The sequence below is a fragment of the Scyliorhinus torazame genome, chromosome 18 (assembly GCF_047496885.1).
Source record: "Scyliorhinus torazame isolate Kashiwa2021f chromosome 18, sScyTor2.1, whole genome shotgun sequence".
In the NCBI taxonomy this organism is placed as follows: Eukaryota; Metazoa; Chordata; class Chondrichthyes; order Carcharhiniformes; family Scyliorhinidae; genus Scyliorhinus; species Scyliorhinus torazame.
This window is the reverse complement of record NC_092724.1, coordinates 103991568-104019214: the sequence shown is the minus strand read 5'-3', so window position 1 is coordinate 104019214 and position 27647 is coordinate 103991568. Positions and strand designations below refer to the sequence as shown.

The window sequence follows — 27647 nt, the reverse complement described above, 5'->3', positions numbered from 1 at the left end:
TGCATCAGTATTCACCAAAGAGAAGAAATTGGTAGATGTTGAGTCTGGAGAAGGGTGTGTAGATAGTCTGGGTCACATTGAGATCCAAAAAGACGAGGTGTTGGGTGTCTTAAAAAATATTACGGTAGATAAATCCCCAAGGCCGGATGGGATCTACCCCAGAATACTGAAGGAGGCTGGAGAAGAAATTGCTGAGGCCTTGACAGAAATCTTTGGATCCTCACTGTCTTCAGGGGATGTCCCGGAGGACTGGAGAATAGCCAATGTTGTTGCTCTGTTTAAGAAGGGTCGCAAGGATAATCCAGGGAACTACAGGCCGGTGAGCCTTACTTCAGTGGTAGGGAAATTACTGGAGAGAATTCTTCGAGACAGGATCTACTCCCATTTGGAAGCAAATGGACGTATTAGTGAGAGGCAGCATGGTTTTGTGAAGGGGAGGTCGTGTCTCACTAACTTGATAGAGTTTTTTGAGGAGGTCACTAAGATGATTGATGCAGGTAGGGCAGTGGATGTTGTCTATATGAACTTCAGTAAGGCCTTTGACAAGGTCCCTCATAGTAGACTAGTACAAAAGGTGAAGTCACACGGGATCAGGGGTGAGCTGGCAAGGTGGATACAGAACTGGCTAGGTCATAGAAGGCAGAGAGTAGCAATGGAAGGATGCTTTTCTAATTGGAGGGCTGTGACCAGTGGTGTTCCACAGGGATCAGTGCTGGGACCTTTGCTGTTTATAGTATATATAAATGATTTGGTGGAAAATGTAACTGGTCTGATTAGTAAGTTTGCAGATGACACAAAGGTTGGTGGAATTGCGGATAGCGATGAGGACTGTCAGAGGATACAGCAGGATTTAGATTGTTTGGAGACTTGGGCGGAGAGATGGCAGATGGAGTTTAATCCGGACAAATGTGAGGTAATGCATTTTGGAAGGTCTAATGCAGGTAGGGAATATACAGTGAATGGTAGAACCCTCAAGAGTATTGAAAGTCAAAGAGATCTAGGAGTACAGGTCCACAGGTCACTGAAAGGGGCAACACAGGTGGAGAAGGTAGTCAAGAAGGCATACGGCATGCTTGCCTTCATTGGCCGGGGCATTGAGTATAAGAATTGGCAAGTCATGTTGCAGCTGTGTAGAACCTTAGTTAGGCCACACTTGGAGTATAGTATTCAATTCTGGTTGCCACACTACCAGAAGGATGTGGAGGCTTTAGAGAGGGCACAGAAGAGATTTATCAGAGTGTTGCCTGGTATGGAGGGCATTAGCTACGAGGAGCGGTTGAATAAACTCGGTTTGTTCTCACTGGAACGAAGGAGGTTGAGGGGCGACCTGATAGAGGTCTACAAAATTATGAGGGGCATAGACAGAGTGGATAGTCAGAGGCTTTTCCCCGTGGTAGAGGGGTCAATTACTAGGGGGCATAGGTTTAAGGTGAGAGGGGCAAGGTTTAGAGTAGATGTACGAGGCAAGTGTTTTACGCAGAGGGTAGTGGGTGCCTGGAACTCGCTACTGGAGGAGTTGGTGGAAGCAGGGACGATGGTGACATTTAAGGGGCATCTTGACAAATACATGAATAGGATGGGAATAGAGGGATACGGACCCAGGAAGTGTCGAAGATTGTAGTTTAGTCGGGCAGCATGGTCAGCACAGGCTTGGAGGGCCGAAGGCCCTGTTCCTGTGCTGTACATTTCTTTGTTTGTTTGTTCTTTGTATGCCAGTCTTCACAGATGCAGAATTTCCTTGTTTATTGGCCTGAGCAGAGCATCTGTGCTGACGTCAGCTGACGATAACTGATAACAAAATAACTAACTCACTATTAAGATGCCATTGATTGAGGTAACTGCATATAACCAAAAGTCTGAATGCACTACTAACAGTCTTCCAGAGAAGAGAAACGGTGTTGTCATATGTCTGTGGCACATGGATTTTTACCTGTTACCATAGCTGAGATTTTCAGGTAAATCGGAAAGTCTAATGAACTGAGTCATATCTCAACAACAGCAGCCAGGGCAAAGGAAGTGTGTAAGCCAGCAATTTAAAATGCAACTGATTATACATATAACATTTATCTCATTCTAATGTTCATTCTTGAAATCCTATTGCAGAGAAAGGCTGCGAACCCATAGCATTGAATCTTCAGGGAAATTGAAAATCTCTCCAGAACAGTTGTATGACTTCACTGCAGATGATCTAAAGGACCTTGGGGAAATCGGACGTGGAGCCTATGGTTCTGTGAACAAAATGATCCACAACCCAAGCGGACAGGTTATGGCTGTGAAAGTAAGCAATTGCATCAGCTGTAAGCTAAATTTTGTGGAAAGTGGCTTGACGTACATCTTAAAGATCATTAGAACCTCGTTCATAGTAATAAGCCAGACAAACTTATTTTGGAACACACGGCTATTATCTGCTTTATTTTTCATTACATTATCCCCATTTTCTTGTTTGCCCTGGTGATTAGCAATGCCAGCCCTGGGCTGTCAGCATCAACTGGTTCCAGTTCTCGTGTAGTACAACCAGTTGCTCAGTATCATGCTTCCACTTTGCCCCTGTAGATTAACTTTCAATTTCAAATCGGCATCCTTACTGTAGCAGTGAGATATTTTTTCAATAATCATTGTAGCCTTTCTCTGTACTTTTGGCCATACTGTGATGGGCCAATTTGTATCCCCAATTTCCTCCCTTTTACATTGCTCAAGATATACTTGTGCCACCAGGTTTTGTAGGCTAAATGTAAAGTTCCCAGGACCAATTCCTAAAACCAGTTACCAGAAAGACACGATTTACATTTGATAGAATTTACAGCACTGGGAACATGGCATGTGGCCCAATTGTCTGTGCTGTGGTTTTTGCTCCATACAAGCATCCTCACACCCTCCTTCATCTAACACATCTGCATACCCATCTATTCCTTTTTCCAGCATGTTCTTAGCAACGTTGCCCTTCAGGCATCTGTGCTACTTCCCTCACTATTCCATGTGGTGACATGTACCACATTCCATCCACTGTCTGAGGAAAGATGATTGCCCTGGATTTTTTCATTAGATTTATTAAGTATCATAATTAGAATTTTTAGTAAGTCCTTTGAGCAGTACTTTTAACGTGTCCTTTGCTTCAATTTTGATTTTTGGCAAGCTGCTTTAGGCTTGCCCTACAGGAACTATATACAAACATACGAATTAGGAGCAAGAGTAGGCCATTCGGCCCCTTTAGCCGGCTTCATGAATCAATAAGATCATGGCTGATCTGACTAACCTCAACCCCACATTCCTGTCTACCCTTTGCAACCTTCCACTCCCCTGTTAATCAAGAATCTATCTAGCTCTTTCCTAAAAATATTCAAAGATTCTACTTCCACTGTCGTTTGAGGAAGAGAGTACCAGAGATACACAATCCTGTAGGAAGAAAAATGTTTACCACCCTCTGTGCAAAAAAACTTGCCTCGCACATCTGTTCTAAACTTTTCCCCACGCACTTTAAACCTATGTCCTCTAGTGCTCGACTCTTGTACCCTAGAAAGGGCATCTGACTATCCACTCTGTCCATGCCATTCATAATCTTGTAGACCTCTCTCTGGTTGCCTCTCAACCTCTGTGGTTCCAGTAAGAAAAGACCGAGTTTATCGAACCTCTCCTCCTAGATAATGCCCTCCATACCAAGCAACATCCTAGTTAACCGCTTCTGTACCCTCTCCAAAGCATCCACATCCTCCTGGTAGTGTGTCGACCAGAATTGTACACAATATTCCAAATGAGGCCTAACTAAGGTCCTGTACTGCTGCAACATGACTTGCCAGTCTTAAATGAGCAGTGGCCCCCAGTTCCAGATTATCCGACAAAGAAGAAACATCCTTTCCACATGCATACTGTCAGTACCCCACAGGATCTTAATGGTTTCAATCAAGTCGCCTCTTATTCTTCTAAACACCATTGGATACAAACCTAACCTCTCCAACCGTTTGTCATAAGCCAACCTTCCAATTCCTGGTATTAGTCTAGTAAACCTCTGTAATCCCTCTAACGCATTTGCATCTTTCCTTAGATAAGGAGACCAATACTGTACACACTACCTCAGATGTGAACTCGACAACACCCAGTACAATTGAAACATAATCTCCCTACTTTTGTAATCCTCTACCTTCACAACAAATTATAACATTCTATTAGCTTTCCTAATTACTTGTTGAACCTTTATACTAGCTTTTTGTTATCCATGCACTAGGATACCCAGATCCCTCTGCACCTCAGCTATGTAATATGTCACCATTTAGATATAAGCTTTTTCATTCTTCCTGCAAAAATGGACAATTTCATATTTGCCCAAATTATACTCCAATTGTCAGATTTTTGGCCACTTAACCTATCTATAACTCTTTGTAGCCTCCTTACGTCCTCTTCGTAATTTACTGTCCTAACTGTCTTTGTGTTGTCAGCAAATTTAACGACCAGTATAATGGCATTAGTGTTGTTCTTGTACAGTGGGAAAACATTGCTTACCTGCTGCGGTATGATTCTGAAGTTGATGGTTATTTTCTATCATCATGTGTCGCCATGTGCCTTTGCTTTATTGTATTGCTCCCACTACTACCACTGACTTGAACTACTCTTTATGATGACCAAAGACGCAGCACAGGTCCCACTGCTACAACTTAAACTAAACTTGCTGTGACTTTCTATCAGCGGCTGCTAAGAAGACAAGTTGTTGCTTTGCAATACAACTGACAGTGATTCTTCTATCACGAATATATGTCTAATAGCAGCAGGTCAACGAACTCCACAAACATCTGCAATTGAACCTGGAACCTGCCGAGTATGTTTTACTCAATTATTGGTTGTATAAGCTTGTTTAGCCATTAAATGGTGTTTGACAGCAGTATGGATTGCGTGAACTGGAAGATGTTTAGGAGGTATTAGTTCTGAAATATCATCTGAATACATTAAACTATAAATGGTGTTCGCGGTTTAGTTCAAATTTGGTTTACCATTGTGACTGCAGCATTAAAGAGCAGACTACGCAAAAGGCTGTTTAAGGCAGCACGTTATTTTCCAAATGGGAAAGAAATGAACAGTGTTGTTTAAACCTGGGATGCATATTACTTCAAAATAACACAATTAAGTGTAAATATTAAAACATTTATAATTTGGAATTTCCCTGTATAATACTGTGGTTGAATAATTACAAATGTTTGAAACATTCCATACAAGTTGACAGTAAAGTATACAAGTATTGAAAATATTTATTTTCAATTAACTTAAAATTCTAGCCAAAACAATGTGGCTTAAACTGCAAAAGCTGACGTTCATAAATGTTCATGTTTAGTTTGAGCAAAGAGAGGATCTGGGAACTACATAAAAATATATTGTACTGTAACAAAACTCTTCTAATGAATATATTGCTGTCTTTCAGCGAATTCGATCAACGGTGGATGAGAAAGAACAGAAGCAGCTTTTGATGGATCTGGATGTTGTAATGAGGAGTAGTGACTGTCCATATATTGTTCAGTTTTATGGAGCGCTCTTCAGAGAGGTGAGAGAAATTAACAAGTTACTTGTCTGTTGCAGTTGCTGTTGGGGATCTAACCGGACGTTTTTCAGTATACGCAACTCCATTGAATTGATGTTCAATTGAGTAACTGGAAAAACTTGTACAGAATATATAGTTATGTTATAAAGCTTAGTTCAGAGTCAAGACTGGTTGTAATTTTTAAAAATGGGAAGCTCAGTGACCGTAACCGTCCTCCTAATTTTGTACCTCAAATATTAGCCAACAAAACAAGAAAATGTTGCGAGACCACAATAGGCCAGTCAACATCCAAGAAAAGAAAGGTTCATCCTTCTGCTTACAAAAAAACTTTTCAAATCTATAATATTAGTGAAGATTGCAGTAGATTTGAAAAACAGATGGAGACGGCAGACTGTTGGGTTGATAAAATAAGAATAATCTTTATTAGTGTCACAGGTAGGCATAGATTAACTTTGCAATGAAGGTACTGTGAAAATCCCCTAGTCCACCACCCTCTGGTGCCTGTTTAGGTACACTGAGGAAGAATTTATAATGTTCAGTTCACCTAACAAGCACATTTTTCGGGTCTTGTGGGAGGAAACCAGAGTACCCAGAGGAAACCCATGCAAACACTGGGCGAACGTGCAGACTCCGCACAGACAGTGACCCAAGTCGAGAATCGAACCTGGGTCCCTGGTGCTGTGAAGCAACAGCGTTAACCACTGTGCTACTGTGCCGCCCTCACGTGAACATATTGAGAAAAGTAAGGACAGGAATCCATGTGCAAATAACTAAGACGGTGAGAGGCCCACACGGGGGGAAAAAAGGAAGTAAAATTGAGAAAACAGGGATGGAGAGAAGGAAAAAAGCTTGAAGGTGCAGTTGGGCTGAATTGCCTTAGCTTTGATGTAACCTGGCTGAGGAGGTGATGACGCTTTTCCCGAAACTGAACCTCCCAAGTGGACTATACCATCCATCACAAGCCTCACCTATCCAGACTGGCAACAGTGCCTTTTAACACCAAATTACACCTTGGTCTGTCCCGTTGGTGCAGAGGTTGTTGGGAGGAAAACAGTGAAGAAGCTCAGTGAGAAAATTGACATAGTACTTGGATAGCCAGAACAGAACGAGGATTTTAAATAACATCTGTATGTCCTCTACTCTGGCATTTGCTTCTCCTCTGAGCTTCTTCCCTTATTCCACCACTCTTTGATCCCATTTAAAACCCTCGTTCTGTACCGGCCACCCAAGTACCATGGCAATTTTCTCACCGTGCCTTTCTTCACCGTCCACCGTGGGTGGAATGCAGCAAATGCTTTCCACCCAACAACCTCTGCACCAAGTGACTTCCAATCACCAAGTCTTTGCATAGCTCGCCAAACTGGTTTTCCTTCTTGGTCTGCTCCTGGGAAAATTTATCACACTCGCTACTTCGTAACTGCACTTTCACAATCCCAACTGCACTTTCAAAATTCCAAATGTTTCATGGTTGTACAGCTACCAACCTGCTCAATCACACCCTCACCTCACCTTCAATACCCTCATGCCCTTTAACAGCAGTGCAGACATGATGGGCCAAATGGCTTCCTTCTGCATTGTTGGGATTCTATGATAAGTCTTCATCCTAAATCTGCGACTTTCTCTAGTTTTTCCATCTCATGCCCTCTCCAAGACTGCCTTTGAGATCCAGGTCCTACTGCCACAACCATATTCCAACTAAACTTGTTATTTCCCAACTTGCATTTCTGGGCTTAAGGACAGAAAACGCTAGGAATACTCAGTAGGTCTGACAGCATCTGTGGAGAGGGAACTAGTGTTAACGTTTCAGGTCTATAGCCTTTCCTACTGTTTATATTTACGGGTTCCTGCATCCGCAGTCATAGAGTTGTACAGTGTAGAAAAGTCCCTTGGCCCATCAAGTCTGGACCGACAATAACTACTCCTAATCTCGTGCTAATCCTACTTACCAGCACCGGTTTACCAGCACCCGGCAGTGGTTAGTACTGTTGCTTCGCAGCTCCAGTGTCCCAGGTTCGATTCCTGGCTTGGGTCACTGTCTGTGCAGAGTCCAAAAAGGTTAGGTTACTGGGGATAGGGTGGAGGTGTGGGCTTAAGTAGGGTGCTCTTTCCAAGGGCCGGTGCAGACTCGATGGGCCGAATGGCACCCTTCTGCACTGTAAGTTCTATGATTTACCCAGTAGTTTGCTTCCATTTTTGGCTCCTTTATGCGCTGACATTCAAGTTTTTCTCTCCTCGGGTTCTGTCTGCAACTCCTTCAAGTCTATCGTCATCACACTTATCCACAAAAAAACAAACCCTTGATCCCTCGGTCCTGGCCAACTACCATTCCATCTTCAAACTTCCTTTGAATGGTTCGTCACCTCCCAAAGTTTGTGCCCATATTTTTCTGAATGCTTTATTTAAATCCATCCAAATAGGTTTTTGTCCCTGACGTAGTACTAAAACAGCACTTCTCAAAGCCACAAATTGCATTTTGTTTGACTATGACAAAGGTGAACCCTCCTTACTTGCCCTTCTCAACCTGTCTGTAGTCCTTAACTCAATTGACCACACCATCCTCCTCCACTGTCATCCAATTGGATGGGACTGTACTCACCTGGTTCCATTATTACCTGGTTCCATTATTACCTAATCATAGCCTGCTCCTGCCCAGTTAACTCTGTTGTCCCCCAAATAATCTTATTTTTCATCTATGTGCTGTTCATCAGCATCATCCAAAAAGATAGTATCAGTTTCCATATCTGTGCTGACAACGCCTATTTCTACCTCACCACCACCTCTCCTGACCCCTGCACTATTTCTTATGTTGTCAAACTGCTTATCTGAAATCCAGTACTCGATCACAAAATTCCTCCATTGAAATATTAAGAAGATCAAAGCAATTTTCATTGTTCGCTGCCAGAAACAGGACTGCCTAGCCACCATCTTCATCCCTCTTCCTGGCAACTGCCTGAACCAAACCTTTTGTAACCTTGGTGTTGTATTTGACTTCAATTGACATTTGACCGCACGTCTGTGCAATCGCCAAGTCTGCCCTTTTCACCTCCTTAACATCGCCCGATTCGTCCTCTGCTTCAGCTTATCTGCTGCTGAAATCCTCATCCGTGCCCTTGTTAACTATAGGCTCGACTGTTCCAACACACTCCTGGTCAGCCTCCCACATTCTACCCCTCATAAACTTGAAGCCATCCAAACCTTTGCTGTACGAGATCTAACTGGCACCAAATCCTGTTCACCACTGCTTGCTGCCCTACACGGTCTTCCTGTTAAACAGTGCCTCGATTTTAATATTCATCCCTGCTTTCAACTCCCTCCAGGACCTCACCACTTCCTAACTCTGTTATCTCCTCCACCCCCTAATTCTGGTCTCTTGAACATCCCAATTTAAACTGATCCACCATTCTTGGCTGTGCCTTCAGCCACGGAGACCCTAAGCCCTGAAATTCTCAGCCCCACCACCACCATCCCCAAATTAAAGCCTCTACTTCCTTTAGGGCACTCCTTAAAACCGAGCTCTTTGACCAAGCTTTTGGTCATCAGCCCTATAATAATCTTTATTGTCACAAGTAGGCTTACATTAACACTGCAATGAAGTTACTGTGAAAAGCCCCTAGTCGTCATATTCCGGCACTTGTTCGGTTACACAGAGGGAGAATTCAGAATGTCCAAATTACCTAACAGCATGTCTTTTGGGATTTGTGGGAGGAAACCGGAGCACCCAGAGGAAACCCATCCATACATGGGAAGAACGTGCAGACTCTGCACAGTCAGTGACCCAAGCCGGGAATCGAACCTGGGACGCTGGAGTTGTGAAGCAACAGTACTTACCAATGCCTCCTTATCTGATTTCTTCCATGTCAATGTTGAATTTGTGTTAAAATGAAATGCATGCTTTAAGTTGGTAATTAAGCACCGCTGTCCCCAAATTGGAAGGATTAGGGAATCATTGTAAGACTATATAAACCAGTTTATTGAGAGTTTGGGAGAAACTGGGAGAGTCTGTGACTTTGCTGCCTTGAAAATGAGCCTGTTGTCAGGTACAGGCCCACTTCAGACTCATGCTTCCTCAACTTACAATTATCAGAATTATCTTTCCGTTCAAGGTGGCTACATTATTTTCAATACTTAATATCATTTGTTTACTGCCCCTGTAAAGCACCTTAGGATGTTTTATTAAATTAAGTTGCTGTTCATTTGGTTGGGTTGCAAAATGCCCAGCAGAAAGGTAAGCTTACTTGATGTTTGAGAATCTTGGTATCTGAGATGGAGGCTGGAGTGGAAATGGAAAGGTAAGTTGAAGTGATGAGCCATGGGGAGCTTGGAATCACTTAGAGGCAAAATGGAGAAGCTTGGGAAAATGATCACCATCTTTTAGCTCCCCAATAGTTATCCAACGGATTGCCGTTCAGTCGAGACATGTATCTTGTCTAATCGTGTACCTGGCTGAGCTTAATGTAACCATCATATTAATAACTTGTTTTAGGATCAGAAATAACATACTATATCGGCTTTGCATTGAAAAGGTAACTGAATCCTAAAGAATTGAGAATTTGGCTACAGTTGTAAGCCTGCATCCATACAATGTTCTGGCATTGTTTTATCCTCACGATGACTGCAACTGAAAGTGGCGTAAAAGCAACTTGCTTTAAATTTGAAAATGAAATGAAAATCGCTTATTGTCACAAGCAGGCTTCAAATGAAGTTACTGTGAAAAGCCCCTAGTCGCCACATTCCGGCGCCTGTTCGGGGAGGCTGTTACGGGAAATTTCAAAGGTTTGCCAGACTGCTTACGTTTTTCATAACTGAAGAGCCAAGAAAGCTGTGTCACCGGTATTTGCTTGTTCGAATAGCTGTGTACCTGCATTTTAGCATTGATGAACAGCACTTTTCTTTCTTCCAGTTTGATAGTAAAGTGAAATATGCAGTGAGCACTGACTTGCACTGCTCTAAAAGCAGAAACCAATTAAAGAATGAAAGCAATAGAACTGCAGCAAAACTGTTCTTACAATGGCAATTCTGATAGTTTAGGTACATTAGCTGGATTTTTAAAAAAAATTATTTGAGCTATCAGCATTAAACTTAAATTATTGGGCCTTCCTAATTACATTGCTTCTAACCTTTTCTGTTCCTTGTAACCCATGTGGATCTGTCTCCAAGTGAAAGATGATTCTCTGTTGGTAAACTAGGTGACCCAGACAGCTATTGTAATATCTGATTTCTGCAAGAAGAGGCTGATATATTAATGTCAATGTTCAGGATTTATTTGGAGAGGTTAATAAACTGCAGTTCTTTTTTTTAAAAAAATGTATTTTATTACAAACATGTATCAAAACATGTTACAACAAGTAAACACCCCGGGAAACATACTTCCCAGCAATTAACAAAATGGTCTGTAGAACTCTCATCCACCCCCCCCCCCCCAACCCCCACCCCACGAACAGCTTCTCAAACACAGTCACAAAAATCCCCCACTTTTTCTCAAACCCCTCTGCAGAGCCCCATTAATCATACTTTATCTTATCCAATCGCAGGAAGTCGTACAGGTCACTCAACCAAGCCGCTACCCCAGGTGGCCATGTCGACCGCCACTTCAGCAAGATTAGCCGCCGTGCAATCAGCGCGCGAAGGCCACGACATTGGCCTTCCTTTTCTCCATGAGCTCCGGCTTCTCTTAAAGTGAAAATATTGCCATTAAAGGGTCCGGGTCCAGCTCCTCCCCCACTGTCCTGGCGAGGATCGCAAACACTCTGATCGACAATCTTTCCAATTTTTCACAGCCCCAAAATGCGTGTGCTTGGTTTGTTGGCCCCAGCCCACAGCTCTCGCATTCATCTGCTACCCCATGGAAGAACCCTCTCATTCTCGCCCGAGTCATATGCATCCTGTTCACCACCTTAAACTGTACCAGGCTCATCCTTGCACAGGAAGAGGTCCCGTTTACCCTGCGCAATGCCTCACTCTATGCTCCCTAATTGATCTCCCCTTCCTATTTCTCCTTGATCTTCACTGCCCGTTCGCCTCCTGCTCCGCCAGCCACTTGTGTACATCCCCAATTCTACCCTCCCCTTCCACATCCGGAAGCAGCAGTCACACCAGCAAGGTGTATCCCGGCCACCTAGGGAGCCCCCCCCCCCCCCGGACCTTTCGCGCAAAGTCCCTAACCAGCAGATACCTGAACTCACTCCCCCTCAGCAGCTCTACCCACTCCCTTAGCTCCTCCAGACTGGCGAACCCTTCCTCCAAATACAGATGCCTCACCTTGACCAACCCCATTACTCACGAGCTGCCTGCCCTTCACGGAGCCTGTTTGATCTTCTGCAACCACCCGGGACACGATCTTCCAACCTCCCACCAACAACTTAGCCAATACTTTCACATCCGTGTTCAACAATGATATGGGCCTATATGACCCACATTCCACTGGGTCATTCCCCTTTTTCGGTATTGGCGTGATTGCTGCCTGCGCCATTGTCTCCGGCAACTCCCCCTTCTCCAGTGTTCCATTAAATGCCCCCAACAGATGTGGCGCCAGGCCATTGCAAATTCCTTATAGAATTCCGCCGGGTAACCATCCAGCCCCGGGGCCTTCCCCGACTTCATATCCCTGATACTATCTAGCACCTCCCTCGGCTCCTCCAAAGCCTGCCTCTTTGCTTGCTCCACTTGGGGAAACTCCAGCTTGTCCAGAACCCCCCCCCCCCCCCCCCCCCCCCCCCCCACCCCCGGGCATGCCTCGTACAGTCCCTGGTAATACTCGCTGAACACCTCGTTTATCTTCCCCAGCTCCGACATCACATCCACAGCCCCAGTTCGTATCTTCAATATTTCCCTGGACGCGGCCTGCCTCCGCAGCTGGTGCACCAGCATGCGGCTTGCCTTCTCCCTATACTCATATTGTACCCCTCTAGCCCTACGCAATTGCCCTACTGCAACCTGTCAAACTGCCCCTGCAACGTTTTCCTCCTCGCCAATCTCTCCATGGTGGGCAGCCTCGAATAGTCCCTGTCCACATCCACCATCTTGCTCACTAGACGGTCATATACCTCATTCCTTTCCCTAGCCGCACGAGCCTTAAACAAAATAATTTCCCCCTGGACCACTGCCTTCAATGCTTCCCAAAAAATGGCCGGCGACACCTCCCCATTCTGATTCAGCTCCACATACTCCTTAATCGCCGCCCGCACCTTATCACAAAAACCTCCATCCGTCAACAACCCCGAATCAAACCTCCACCCCGGCATCTGCTCTTGTCCCGGTCGAAACCGAATCTCCAGCCAGTGGGGTGCATGGTCCGAGATAACTATCCCCGCATAGTTTGCCCTTCCCACACCAACCAAAGTCTCCAGGTTCACCACAAAACAATCAATCTTCGAAAGCACCTCATGGACATGTGAAAAGAAGGAATACTCCCTTTCCCCCTGGGTCCTGAAAACACCTTGGATCCATCATACCCATCCTCTCCATGAACCCACCCAGCTCCTTTGCCATTCGTACCGTACCCATCAACCTGGGGCTTAACCTATCCCCCCCTCGGCTCTACGACACAATTACAATTTCCTCCCATGATCAACTGGTGCGTGGCCAAATCTGGGATCGCTGCCAGCAGCCCCCTCATAAAACCCACATCGTCCCATATTGAGGCATACTCATTTACCAACACCACCGACACCCCTTCAAATACCCCACTCACAATCACATATCTCCCACCCGGTTCCCTCACCTCCTTCGCACTCGTAAATTCCATTTTGTACTCTTTAAAATCACCACTCCTCGATTTTGAATCAAACCCCGAGTGGAAAACCTGCCTGACCCACCCTTTCCTTAACCTAACGTGGTCTTTAATGAAGAGGTGCGTCTTCTGCAGAAAGACCACCCCCGCTTTCAAGCACTTGAGGTGCACAAACACCCGAGAACTTTTCACCGACTGATTCAGTCACTGGACGTTCCACGTTACCAACTGATATCCCCAAAGGTCAGTGGTCCAAACTTACAGAAGTTTGGCTTACACCTCCAATCCCCTCTACCGTCCATCATCTTCGCCACTTAACTCCAGCCCCTTAATTCCACCCTGTACCTAGCCATCCCTGACCATGCCATCTCTCACCCCCTGCCATGTAGCAACAACCCCCACCCCACCAGCCTTCTCCCCCACCACCTCACTTCTGCGCACCAGCATTACTTGCTAGAATGGCAGCCCCTGCCCAAAGGCACCTCCCAATGACCTTCCCCCCCCTCAGCTCCTCCGCTCAAGGAAGTAGACTCTCTGCTGACCTTGCGCTCCCCCACCCAAACAAAGACTCTTCCTGAACTCCTGGCCGCCTTCCCCAAAAGCAAACAAACAAATGCTGAGCACAAACAGCCCCATAAAACAGGAGGGGGGATGGGAACATCCATCCCCACATAAACCCCTACCACTCCTTATAATCTCAACAGTAAACAGCAAACCCAAAAAAGGGGCCACCTTCAAACTGGAGAGGATGAAAATCCCCCAAACCCTACCCCCACTTCAAACATGCTCCCAACCATTACGAAGTGCTAGCACCCCGGTTCCCAAGCATTGTCCACTCAGTTCTCCACCGGGACAGCATTGCCTTAGCCTTGTTGAGCCCTGCTTGCCGCTTCGACAACTCTGCTCCGATGTCCTGATATATTCGGACCTTGTTCCCCTCCTGTTCACAGGTGTGCTTTTCCCTGGCCCAACCCAAAATCTTCTCTTCCTCCACAAATTTGTGGAATCTCACGATCACCGCCTGTGGTGGCTCCCAGCTCTAGACTTCTGCCTCAGGGACTTGTGCGCTCGGTCCACTTCAGGGGCCTTATCTGACACCCCTTCCGCCACCAGCACCACCAGCATCTTTGAGATGCACCTCGTGGTACTCACACCTTCTACTCCTTCAGGCAGGCCCACTATTCACAGGTCCTTCCTTCTCGGGGTATTCTCCTGCTCCTCCACCATTGTCCTCCATGTTTTACAAAGGTCTCCTAGGAGCTCCGCCTCCAGAGTCACCACACTGTCACTGTGGTCTAAGATCACTCCTACGATCTCCTGAATCTGCAACCCCTGCATCTCCAGACACTTCTCCACCCGTCCCAGCGAACTGTTCTAGGTGCCACAGCTCCTTCGATGGCCTTCAAGCGATCCTCCTGCATTTCCTTCCTCTGTTGGCAGAGTTCCTCCTTAATAAAAGCCATCAACTGCTCCATCTAGGGCTTTCCACCTTGCACCAGCCCTTCCCCCTCCACCATACTTGCACGAGTTGCTGCGCCACAGGTTTCCTCCAACTCTTTGGCCGGGTCTCTCACCGTCTTCTGTCGGGTTTGATAACCAGCGGATATGCTACTCCTGAGGGAACCTATTCCTTTGATCTTCAACTATCCCTTTTCATCAAAATTCCACCCAATATCAAGCAAAAAGCGCTCTTTCCTGTACCTTCGAGCAGGAGCTGCCTTGTGTGTGACCACTCACCTTGACCGCCACCGGAAGTCCAATACACTGCAGTTCTATAGTAATGGATAACCTAGCTTGTTTGTCTCCCAGCAGGAATAGCTTTCCTCAGCCACGTCCTGGATCAAAAAGCCAATGGACCTGTGATGAGCAAAACCGAGAATTACTGTGTCTGAAGATTGACTAATTCTTAATTCTGTTTTCATTAGGGCGATTGTTGGATATGCATGGAGCTCATGTCTACCTCATTTGACAAATTCTACAAATATGTATATGGTGCATTAGACGATGTTATCCCAGAGGAGATCTTAGGCAAAATCACATTAGCTGTAAGTAACTTGATGCATTTTTTAATCGCAGCTACCTGTGCATTAGTTTAGTATTTAGCATTAATGGTCTATAATGAAATATAGCATGATTGCATCAATTTAAAGTAAATTAACTTTATTGCTATTTGGTGTCTGCCTAAACTTTTAGCTTTCTGGGAAATGCTTTGTCTCCCTGGGCAACATATTTGTTTAGCGAAATAAAATGGGCTACCACTAATGAATTAAGTTTGTCAGTGGTATCTGACCATGGTTAATTCCTGGTGTTGAGGCAATGACTTTTTACGAATACCGTATCCAGTTACTGGCTGAATTAGCTCTCTCTAACTGGTGAAATTATTCTGCACCTTGCACATGAAAGCATTGATCTCCTCGAGTTGAGGTCTTTGGGGAAAATTTTAGATTCAATTTTATCTTAATCAAAGAGACCATTAACTGACTAATGTTTGGTCCTTTATCCAGTTCCCCCTTTGAGATTTAATAATTTGATTTGTGGCTCAAAAAGTTAATGAAATATCTTTAACTTGAGAAATAGGGAGTATGATAAAATTACTTTGTCAGATTCTTCATAACTGCTTTGAGATTGACACATTGTCAGTATTCGTAGAAAACCTTTTACTACGGACTTCTCATTGAATAACTTAATTTTGTTGGAAGTTAGTTCCTAACTTTAATTCACTATGGAACGTCCCATCCTTTTTTTGTGACGATTTAAAGATTTTCATAAGCTATCACATTCTCAATCTGTTTTTCATGTGTGCTCATGGAGGTATGAGGTGAACATTTTTGGATAAAACTGTATTTCTGCATTCTTTAATTCTCTCCCTCTAGTTTACCAATGATGCATTTTATGGACAAACTGCACTACTAGCATCACAAGTCATTACATTGAACTATATATTTAATATAAATAAACATGTTTTAAAAATACATAATGTAAGTATATATTATGTACGTCTTGTTAGCTTGACTTGAGAAAGTTTCAAGCTACTTTTAGCATGGGCACAACAAATATTCTAATTTGCTAAAACAATTTCCCTCTTTTAAATGGAGGAGAGATATTGTGACTAAACTGTTAATATTCCAATGCCTGCAAAATTTAGAGAATTTTTGATAGTCTTTTCCAGCTAGATTGGGTGTTTCGAGAAAGGTCATATTTATTTTATTTTGGCAATAGTGACTTTATAAAACTGGTTGGAAATTGGATTCTGCTGCAATATTATGTTCATGCTAATTGGAATTATTTTCAGCCTGAATGTAAACCAGTGTGCATAAAGTCTACATGCATCTGTTATTTTCCAGACTGTGAAAGCACTTAACTACTTAAAAGAAAACTTGAAAATAATTCACCGAGGTAAGAGTCCAAGCTGTTTAAGTAAAAAATGTTTTCATGTTATTTTTCTGTCCGTGCCTATGAAAATATGCAGGGTTAGCATAATACATAATAAAATAAATATCTAGATTTCTTTGTAATGTTTTATTTGATATGGTAAATACTGGAAACACAACATCAATCATTTGTAAAATCGAAATCATTTTTTAAAAGTTGATTTCCAGCAGAGGAAGGCTCTGGGTACAAGACCAAATCTGCCATTTTTCTTTGTGGGTGAACTACAGCTGTGTACTCTGGCCCATATGTTGATTATGTAACCGTGACAGGCATGTAAGACTCCCTATTACATCTGTCATTCCAATCACTGGAGAAAGTTGGAACAGTCTAGTTAAAGATATTTCAACCGCTCCAACAAACAATTCTTTACTTTAAAAAAAAAAAGACAATTCTAAAATGACAGTACACCAAAAAAGAATTGGATATTTTAAGGGTGTTATTTTCATACTCATTAATAATATATCCCCTTTGCCTTGTTGTCCCATTGATGCATGTGAGCTGTTCCCTGATGTGTTAACAATCATGATATAAATCAAAAAAATTGCTAAGTCAACAGAAAGAGAAAAGTTAGATGTAAATGTGTGATATGAGATCAGATAATTCTGCATAGCCCATTGATTGAAAATGGCCAATTTATACATCTGCATCACATCAAATTATACATTTGGCACACTGAGCCTTTGGAGAAGCTCAGATTTCATTGTTCGCCTAGTATGGATTTTGCATTGCTATTATAAGCAAATAGTATTTATTGCCCTCTTCCGCTGGATATTTGAATAACTGTAACACTTGTCTTCCACGCAAAGAATTTTAATCCCTTTGCAGGATGTTTTGTGTTCTTTGCAAAAGACAGTGGTTTTAATACATTATAGTAACATGTTCGTTTTGACTTCATTGCAGATATCAAGCCTTCCAATATTCTTATGGACAGGAATGGCAATATTAAGCTCTGTGATTTTGGTATCAGTGGACAACTAGTAGACTCTATTGCCAAAACAAGGGATGCAGGATGCCGACCATACATGGCAGTAAGGCAATAGTATTTGCTTTTCAGTTTTTAAATGTTTTTAATATGTTTTCACATTTTGTATTTCACAACTCATATTTATATGTTACACTTTACATAACCGCGCCGACCAGAGGGAAAGAAAAGGAAACAAACAAAACAAAAAAAAGCAAGAAATAATAGGAGGTAAAAAGACAGGCAGATGGTCATACAGATATTTACATACAATTGCTTTCCATCCAGCTGTGGCCGTGTCTCCCCTTTGAACGGAGTACCATTTCCAGTTTGGCCCGGGTGCGCATTTACAGATGTCTATACAGTTTTAGTCGCTTGTCCCTCTCGATTTCCTTGTGTGTCCTCACCTGCTTCCCCCCTCTTTCATTTTCATCTCTATCCCGTGACTCGTTTGTCTCCCCCCTCCCTTACTCTGTTGGTTGCTGACTATGACGAGATCCTGGAACAAGTTGGTGAACAGTTTCAACATCCTGTGGAAGCCTTCGACCCGCGGATGGCAAATTTTATTTTCACTAGTTTGGGAAATCCAGCCAGGTTGGACAGCCAGTCTGCAGTCTTGGGTGGTGCTGTCGATTGCCAGCCGAGCAGGATTCTCTGGCGGTCAGGGGGACAAAGGCTAGGCCCCACCCCCACCATGAAGCATTCTGGCTGGTCTGAGATACCGAAGACCACTTTGGGGCATGGATCCACCCTCACTCCCACAACCCTGGACATGGATTAAAAAAAGGCCATCAGGTACCCGGCAAGTCTGGGGCAGGCCCAGAACATGTGTGGTTGGCTGGGCCTCTTGGCACCGTTCACACTTGTACTCCAGAAAGAACCTACTCATTCGGGTCCTGGTTAGGTGCGCTCTGTGCACCACCTTTAGCTACGTTAGGCTGAGCGCAGCTCATGTTGAGTTGGAGTTCGCCCTATGCAGTGCTTCTATCCAGAGTCCTCCCCCTTTTTCTATGCCTAGTTCCTTCTCCCATTTTTCCGTCGTCTCTGTCCAGGGGGGGAGCGTACCTCCTCCAACAGTCTCCCATACAGGGCCCCACAGTTTCCCTTCACTCGGTCGCCTGCGTCCAGCAATTCTTCGACTAACAAATGTGCTGGTATCTGGGGGTCCATCGCCATTTCCTTACGCAGGAAGCTTTTGACCTGTATGTGTCTTAGCTCATTTCCTTTTGGCAACTGGAACCTCTGAGTTCCCCAGGGTTGCTACTCTGTCATTCATGTACATGTCCCTAATCGTCAGTGTCTCCTCGCCCTGTCTCCCATTTAGAATCATAGAATTTACAGTGCAGAAGGATGACATTCGTCCCATCTAGTCTGCACCGGCCCTTAGTCCACCCTATCCCAGTAACTCCACCTTTCCTTTTTGGACACTTGAGGGCAATTTAGCATGGCCAATCCACCTAACCTGCACATCTTTGGACTGTGGGAGGAAACCGGAGGAAACCCACGCAGACACTGGGAGAACGTGCAAACTCCACACAGACAGTGACCAAAGCCGGGAATCGAACCTGGGCCTTGGATCTGTGAAGCAACTGTGCTAAACACTGCTACCGTGCCGCCCACGTTTTGAAGGTGGTGTCCATTATTGTGGGAGTAAACCTGTAGATGTTGCAGATGGGGGCCATGATGGACATTTCAATTAGGCCGAAGTGTTGCCTCATCCGGTACCATGTCCGAAACTTTTCAGGTGTTTTGATCACCAATCTGCAGACCCTTTAAGTTTTGAGCTGTGCCAATATTTTATCATTCAAACGTGTAGTCTGTGTTCCCAAAGGAAAATCCTTGCAATTAAAGAATGTTTAAAATCTTCAAAAGCCACAGCAGGGTGATGCCTTCTAAAATTTCCAAACTTTGGAACCTTGCTCCAGTGTTTCAGGGAATTTGTAATTGTAGTCTGTGTAATGTCTATTAGAAGTTATATAGAAAGTAAGGATTTAATCATCAATACAGCTGTTTTCCAAGAATGTGTTTGTGGCGGGTTTTCTGAAAGTGTACATAAGCTTTTAACAGTAGTAGCTGCTTTTGTGGTTTGAAAATAAGTATGATACAGGTTTGTTCTAGCTAAATCAAGCATTGCATGACTTAAAGATAAACTGCCACTTTAAAAAAAAAAAAAAAATGTTCTTGCTAGCCAGCAAGTTTCAGTGCACTTCCACTTGCCTCGATATAGTTTGTTGTTGCCTGTCGGTTTGGAAAGGAAGTTGATAACTGATTAAATGAAGAGTAATTTGTTGAGATTGTCGAACTGTTATCATATGGGTAGAAAATTGTTGTTTTAAAAAAAAAAAAAATCTATCTGCAAGTGAAATCTTGTGTTCAAATTCTGCATTAACCATTTCATCTTTAAAGGCCCATTTAAAGGTGGTTGTTATTTAAATGGAGAGAGACTGCAAAAGCTACAGCACAAAAGGACTTGCGGATCCTTGTTCATGAAACCCAGAAAACCAGCATACAGGTGCAGAAGATAATAGGGAAGGCAAATGGAATGCTGGCATTTATTTCCAAGGGGATTGGAGTATTAAAGTAAAGAGGCATTGCTGCAACTGTACAAGGTACTAGTGAGGCCACATTTCAAATACTAGTGCAGTTTTGGTCCCCTTATTTAAGAAATGTATATTATTATTGGAGGCAGTGCAGAGGAGGTTAACTAGGATCATCCCGGGTATGGAGGGACTGCTACATAAGGAAAGGTTGAATAGGTTGGGTCTGTACTTGTTGGGGTTCAGAAGAATGAGAGGTGATATGATTGACCCATATAAGATTCTTCGGGGTTATCAGGGTCAATGTTGGGAGGATGTTTCCACTCATAGAGTGTAGGGCCAAAGGGCATATTCACAGAATGAGGGAAGGATTTCTTCTGAGTGGTGAATCTCTGGAATTCTTTACTCCAGGAAGCTCGGGAAGCCGAATTCTTTAATGTTTTTAAGGCTGAGATTGATCATTTTTTGATCAGTAGGGAAAATAAGAATTATGGAGAGAAGGCAGGAAAGTGGACTTAGTGAGTGTTAGATCAGCCATGATCTTATTAAATTGCAGAGCAGGCTCGAATAGCCTACTCCTGTTCCTATTTCATATTGTCTCACTGCTGCACTTTTGTCCTGTTTCATGTATATTTTGCTTACCTTCATTTCAGATCTTGAGCTTCTGTGTCACAAGTTAGGTAGCATAGTGGCATTTCATACAAGTTTCTCCAACTAAAATTTCAGTCAAGTGTGCTAACTGCCTGTCCTTTCTCCTTTCTGTCCTGTCAAAACCCGGATTCCTGCTGTGACTTGGAACCTGGAGCCAGCTTTAGATTTCTTGAGCACTTCTGAAAACATCAAGTGATTTTTTTAAAAAATGAATAGCTTTTAAGAAAGTTATAAACAGAAAAACTTGGAAATAATTCAGGTCAGGCAGCACCTAGGGGTAGAGAAACAGTTGACATTTCAAGTTGATGTCTTCCCAACAGAACTGAAAGAAGTTGAAGATGCAGCAGTTTTAAGCTAGTGAAGGAAGGGATGAAAGAACAACAAGGAATGTCTGATCCGATGGAAGACCGGATTAAATGATAACAGGATGATGGTGTAAGGCAAAAGAGGGTATTATTGGGACAAGTAACATAGGTGTAGAGGAACTGTAAATGGAAACAGCAGAACCATTATTAGCACCTGTTGTCTGAAAAAATGGAGCAGTGGGTATGATGTGATAGTGAATTTGCTGTCAAGTTAAGAATTTGTAGAGTGCCTAATTGAATAATGAGGTGCTGTCCTCTAACTTCTGTTAAGCTTACGTGGAAAAATATAGGAGACCAAGAACAGGGATAGGACAAAGAATTAAAATGGCAAGCAACCAGAAGCCCAGAGTCAGGTGTGTGGACTGAATGTAGGTGTTCAGCAAAGCAATTATCTAGACTGTGTTTGGCCTACTCATTGTGTATGAGAAAGAATTGTGAGTAGAAAATGCAGTATACTAAATTGAAGCAAATAAAAGTAACTTTATTGGATCGTCGGGGAGGAATATTTGGGGTCCTGGACGGTGGAAAGGGAGACGGTGGAAGGGATGTGTTACCTCTCCTGTGCTTGCATCAAAAGATGCCGTTAAAAAAAGGAGCAGATATTGTGGGTGATAGAAGAGTGAACCAGAGCATCTTGAAGGGAACAATCGATTTGGAATGCCGGAGAGGAAGATGTGCTTGGTACAGACATGGCAGAAGATGATCTACTGAATGTGGAAACTGGTGCAGGCAAGTTTTGCCCTATGTGGTTCTGGGGAAGAAAGGAAGTGCGTGAAATAAGGCAGACACAGTCAAGGCCCTGTCAACCTCTGTTGAAGGGGGATCCACAGTTCAGCCAAGAGGATGACTTACCTGAAGCACTGGTGTGGAAGAGACCATTGCCAGAACAGGTGTGATGGAGAAACTGGAGAAACAAATGAAAAGTGTATGGCATAAGTGAGGTGGGAGGAAAAGTAACAAAGGTAACTATTGTAATTGATTGGTTTTCTAGTAGATGCTGGTCAGCAGAATTCCCCAGAAATGGAGATAGAGAAGTCAAGCAAGGGGAGTGTTAGGAGATTGGCCACGTGGAGGCAAAGGAACGATGGAAATTGGAAGTACAGCTGAAGAGGTTTTCCAGCTTGGGATGAGAGCAAAAAGCTACAATGCAATTGTCAATGTAGTGGAAAAGGATGAGAACCCAAGTATGATGGGAACAGAGAAACCAACTTGACCTGGCATCTCTATCCTGCTAGAATACATAAACTGGCATATTCTCTGATTTATCATGAGCAATGTCATGGGACAATCATAGAATCCCTACAGTGCAGAATGAGGCCCATCGGGTCTGTGTCAACCCTCTGATACCTCAGCCCCATCCCCAAACCCCCCCCTAACATTTGGACATTAAGGGACAATTCCGCATGGCCAATACACCAAACCTGCAGATCTGTGGACTTTCAGATGAAGTGTTAAGTTGACACCCCATCAGGCAGGCACAAACATTTCCATGACACTGTTTTTGAATTAACATTTATTCATCATGTTTGCCACCTGTTGTTTGTTTTCTACTTTGATGAGATGAGTGCCATTAGCAAGGCTACTGTTAATGGTGCATCCTTTAAACATAAATAGAAAAAGAAAGTACATTAAAAATGTTTTTAAAAATCTCTGCTGGAGTATTTGTTTGAAGTGATTTAAGCCTAGATCTAAGTAAAATTTGAATTATTGCCTTCCTGCTGATAGTGATCCAAATTCAGTTTAAAAACCTTGTTTACTGAGGTATTTAACCATTCACAGATGAAGCAAAATGTATAAAACTTGAAAATTCAATATGAACTTTTGAATATATTATGCCATATTTTTTGCTAATTTATTGACCGGTACAGGCTTGGAGGGCGGAAGGGCCTGTTCTTTGTTCTTTATAAAAATGTGTTAAGACACTAGCAAAGCATGGAAGCTGTTCTGTAAGGCAACTGGATTATGACAGAAGGGGTACCAGCAGGCTCAAATGATCGATAGATTTTGCGACAAAGGCAGATTTACAGGATAGAAGTCAGGTAGACTGATGATCTGAAAGGGGCAAACTCATTTTGGTGGAACCAAAACCTGGATTTCCACCAATGCTGTTAACCTGTGACATTGATAACAGGGGCAATAACAAGGGGGCATAGATTTACGGTAAAGGACAGGAGATTGAGGGGATTTGAGAAACAGCCTTTTCGCCCAGAGGGTGGTGGGAATCTGGAACTCATTCCCTGAAAGGGTGGTAGAGGTGGGAACTCTCAGAACATTTAAGAAGCATTTAGATGAGCACTTGAAATGCCATAGCATACAAGCTACAGACCAAGTGCTGAAAAATGGGGTTAGAATAGATAGGTGCTTGATGGGCAGAAGGGCTTCGATCTGTGCTGTAAAGCTCTGTGACTCTATGGCCATAACAAAGTACGTAGAAGCAGACCATTAGAATTAAGCTAAGAAAGAAGTAACTTCAACTTATATGGCTCTCTGTAAACTTGAGGTTATCCAAATTCTGCTGCCTGTGACTTAACTTGTAGCAAGCCCATTCCTCAATCAGCCTGTGCTCACTGACCTGCATCTTGACTTTAAAATTCTCATCCTTGTTTTCAAATCCCTCATGGATTTTCCTTATCTCCGTAATCCCTTCCAACCTCAAGTCCCTGAGATATCTGTACTCCTCTAATTCTGGCCTCTTGTACATTCCCAATCATCATTGCACCGCCATTGGTGGCTGAGTCTCCGATTGCCTAAACCCCAAACTCAAAATATCCCTCGCTGATTAAGCATTTGGTCATATGACCTAATATCTCCTATGTGGCTCATTAACATACTTTGTTTTATAATGTCCCTGCGAAGTACCTTGGGAGGTTTCATTACCTTAAAGATGCATATTGTTATGGGCCAGGGTTTAGAGAACCCCAAAGTGTATCATGGAGTTCACCTGACCCACAACTTTTAATAGATTGTGCTATGGGGAGCACATGGCCCACTCTACAGGTGTGGTACAGCAGAAATGTAAAACGTATTTTAAAAAAGCAAAACAATGTTTATTCTATGAACTCAAGTTAATGTTTTTAAAACATAGAGTGAACATCTTAGCAACCATCTATTCAAATACAACTCCCAAAGAATACAACATTAAGTAATCGTTTAAGCTTTCCTTTTAACATCCATAAGACTTAAAATACCTTTCAACAGAAGCACATTAGGTGTACATTCACTACTGAGAACATTTATAATTCTGAATTCACCAAATGATCAAGTGATAGTCTTTTGATGGCAGACAGAACAGCAGTACACTTGCTCGGTCTGGCTTCAGCTCCAACACTGAAAATGAAACTAAAACACACCCTGCAGCCTGCTCAAAAACGAAAGTAAAAAGCTGACAGACAGCCCAGCTCCACCCACTCTCTGACATCACTGTAGTAGTAAATACCCATTTCTTAAAGGTACTCTCACTACAGAGATTTATATACACACCCATTTCTTAAAGGCACTCTCACATGACACCTCCCCCCCAAGAAAAAGAAATAAACCATCAACTTCAAGATGGTTTCATTTTTTACCTTTTCACTATCCTTTAAGAAATGCACACCATAAATATACATTTTTGTTTCAAAAAACAACACACGCAAACAGGTATAATAATATAGTCCATTTTTTTTGTTCTTCCTCCAACTGAAATCCTTCCTGATTGACAGTCTCTTTGAACAAGAAAGTTTCTGCACGGTCCGTCCATTTCTCTACCCCTCGGCATTTCTCTTTAAAGTCAGATACTTTAGTTCAATCTGATCACAGAGTCCCTTGCAATTCTCCAACACAGGAGCATTGGTTATCACAGCTTTCAGGCAGTCAAATGCCTGTTGAAAGTCCGCTGTCCATTGAAATTTTCGACGTTTCTTCAGCAAGTCCATCAGTGGAGCAATCACGCTACAAAACCTTTGCACAAATGTTCGATCAAATCCACTCATGCCAAGAAATCGCATTATTTCCCTTCGTCTTGACGGTATTGGAAACTCCTCAATAACTGTTGAATTCACATTCCGTGTGACCATTCGATCCTGTCCGATTGTATGGCCAAGGAAAATGACTTGGGCTTTTCCAAATTCACTTTTGGCTGGTTTATCACCAAACCCGCCTCCTGAAGTCGATCGAATAACTCCCATCAGATGTTTTAAATGTTCTCCCCATGTCTGGCTGAAAATTACCAGATCGTCTATGTATACCGCACAATTCGGTAATCCTGAAACAACTTTGTTAGTTCACTGTTGAAATGTTGCTGGGGCGTTTTTCATGCCAAATGGCATAACTTTGAATTGGTATATACCATCTGAAGTCACAAAGCTGAAATCTCCTTCGCCCTTTCGGATAAAGGTACCTGCCAGTAATGTTCAAGTAAATACAGTTTGGAAATAAAAGTTGATCGTCTCACCTTCTCAATACAATCCTCCAAACGTGGGATAGGATAAGAGTCCATTCTTGTAACTGCATTAACCTTTCTGTAGTCCACACACAAACGTTGGGTACCATCTGGTTTAGATACCATCACCATGGGTGAGCTCCATTGGCTGCAACCCACTTCAATTATGCCATTTTTACGCATACTCTCAATTTCTTTGTTAACCTGTGCCAATTTTAAAGGGTTAAGTCTTTTTGGATGTTGTTTGATTGGAACAGCATTTCCCACATCTACATCATGTCTAGACATTTTAGTACTTCCCAATTTATCTCTACAAACTTGCCCATGTGATATCAATAACTCTTTCCGGTCAGTCCGTTTTTCCTCTGGAGGGTAACTCAACAATTTATCCCAATTTTTAAGAACATCCTCATTTTCCAATTTAATTTGAGGTATGTTAAATTCACAGTCATCTGGATTTGGTTCATCACTTTGCGTTAGAATCATTAAAACTTCCATTTTCTCTCCTTCCCTTTCAAAGTACCTTTGAAGCACATTCACATGACACGCTCAGTGAGTCTTCCTTCTATCGACGTTTTTACCACATAATTCACCTTGCTTAATTTCCTTTCAATCTGATGTGGTCCATAAAACCTTGCTTTTAAAGGTTCATCTACCAGTGGTAGCAACACTAAAACTCTGGGCGGAATTCCCCCCCCCCCCCCCCCCCCCCGGCCGGGTGGGAGAATCGCTGGGGGCACCGCGCGAGTCCCGCCACGCTGCCCCGGCACCCGCACGCGATTCTCCAACCCCCCCCCCAAACTGCCGCGGCGGGAATCACGGCTGGCTGCTGGGAGAATCGACGCTTGCCGTTTGTAACGGGCGAGCACGATTCTCCGGCCCGGATGGGCCGAGCAGCCTGCCCAACACGACGGCTTCCTGCCTGTGCCGTCCACACCTGGTCGCTGCCGGCAGGAACAGCGCGGGAATGCTGGGGGGGGCGGCCTGTGGGTGGGGGGGGGATTCCTGCACTGGGGACGGCCTCAAAAGGCGTCTGGCCCACGTTCGTTGCCCACCGATCAGCGGGCCGGCCTCTCTGAAGGAGGACCTCCTTTCCTCCGCCGTCCTGCAAGATCCATCCAACATCTTCTTGCGGGGAGGCCTCGGGGAGGACGGCAACCGCGCATGCGTGGGTTAGCGCCGGCCAATCCGCGCATGCGTGATTGACGTCATTTACGCGGCGCCTCTTTTACACGGCGCCAAGGCCCGGCGCGCGTAAATGACACGACGCTGCTACTAGCCCCCCGGGGGCGGGAGAATAGGGGGCTGGGAGCGGCCTCCGACGCCGGAGTGAAACACTCCGGTTTTCACTCCGGGGCCGGGACTTACTCTCCCGATGGGAGAATTGTGCCCTCTATCTCCACTGGCAAAACTACGAACTTTAGATTTCTTGTCCGCTACCCGTTTCATCACATTTTGTGCAACCTTTAAATGTCTAGCCAATTCACCTGCTCTATTTAATCGTTCCCTAAAATTTGATCTTTGATCCAATTTCTCACTCACCAATTTTTCCTTAATCAATTTAAGTGGTCCTCTTACCTCATTGCCAAAAATTAGTTCAAAACGACTGAATTTGGTAGACTCATTAGGAGCATCCCTAATTGCAAACAGTACGAATGGAATTCCTTTATCACAATCCTCTGGGTAATCATGACAATAAGCCCTCAATATTGTCTTTAATGTCTGATGCCACCTTTCTAACGCTCCCTGCGATTCTGGATGGTACGCAGTTGATTTAAATTGTTTTATTTCTGAGCTATCCATAACTTCTTTGAATAACCTCGAGGTAAAATTTGATCCGTGGGTAGTCCATATCTAGTAAAGAATTGAAGTAACTCCTCCACAATCTTGTTAGCTGTAATATTACGTACTGGAATGGCCTCTGGAAACTTAGTAGACACATCCATTATAGTTAAAAGATATTGATTCCCACTTTTTGTTTTGGGAAGCGGTCCTACACAATCAATTAGGACCCTTGTAAAAGGTTCCTCA

General features: G+C 43.6%; 1 protein-coding gene across 2 annotated transcripts in view; it reads left to right on the top strand.

The window, feature by feature from the left end:
- The window catches only part of map2k4a (mitogen-activated protein kinase kinase 4a), a 259462-nt gene that overhangs the window by 163695 nt on the left and 68120 nt on the right, over window positions 1-27647 (top strand). For both annotated transcript variants that reach the window (XM_072483113.1, XM_072483114.1), the window contains 5 exons: window positions 2104-2278; window positions 5405-5524; window positions 15176-15295; window positions 16595-16646; window positions 17583-17710. In XM_072483113.1, the coding sequence (XP_072339214.1) occupies window positions 2104-2278; window positions 5405-5524; window positions 15176-15295; window positions 16595-16646; window positions 17583-17710 (595 nt within the window). The remainder of the gene's footprint in view (window positions 1-2103; window positions 2279-5404; window positions 5525-15175; window positions 15296-16594; window positions 16647-17582; window positions 17711-27647) is intronic.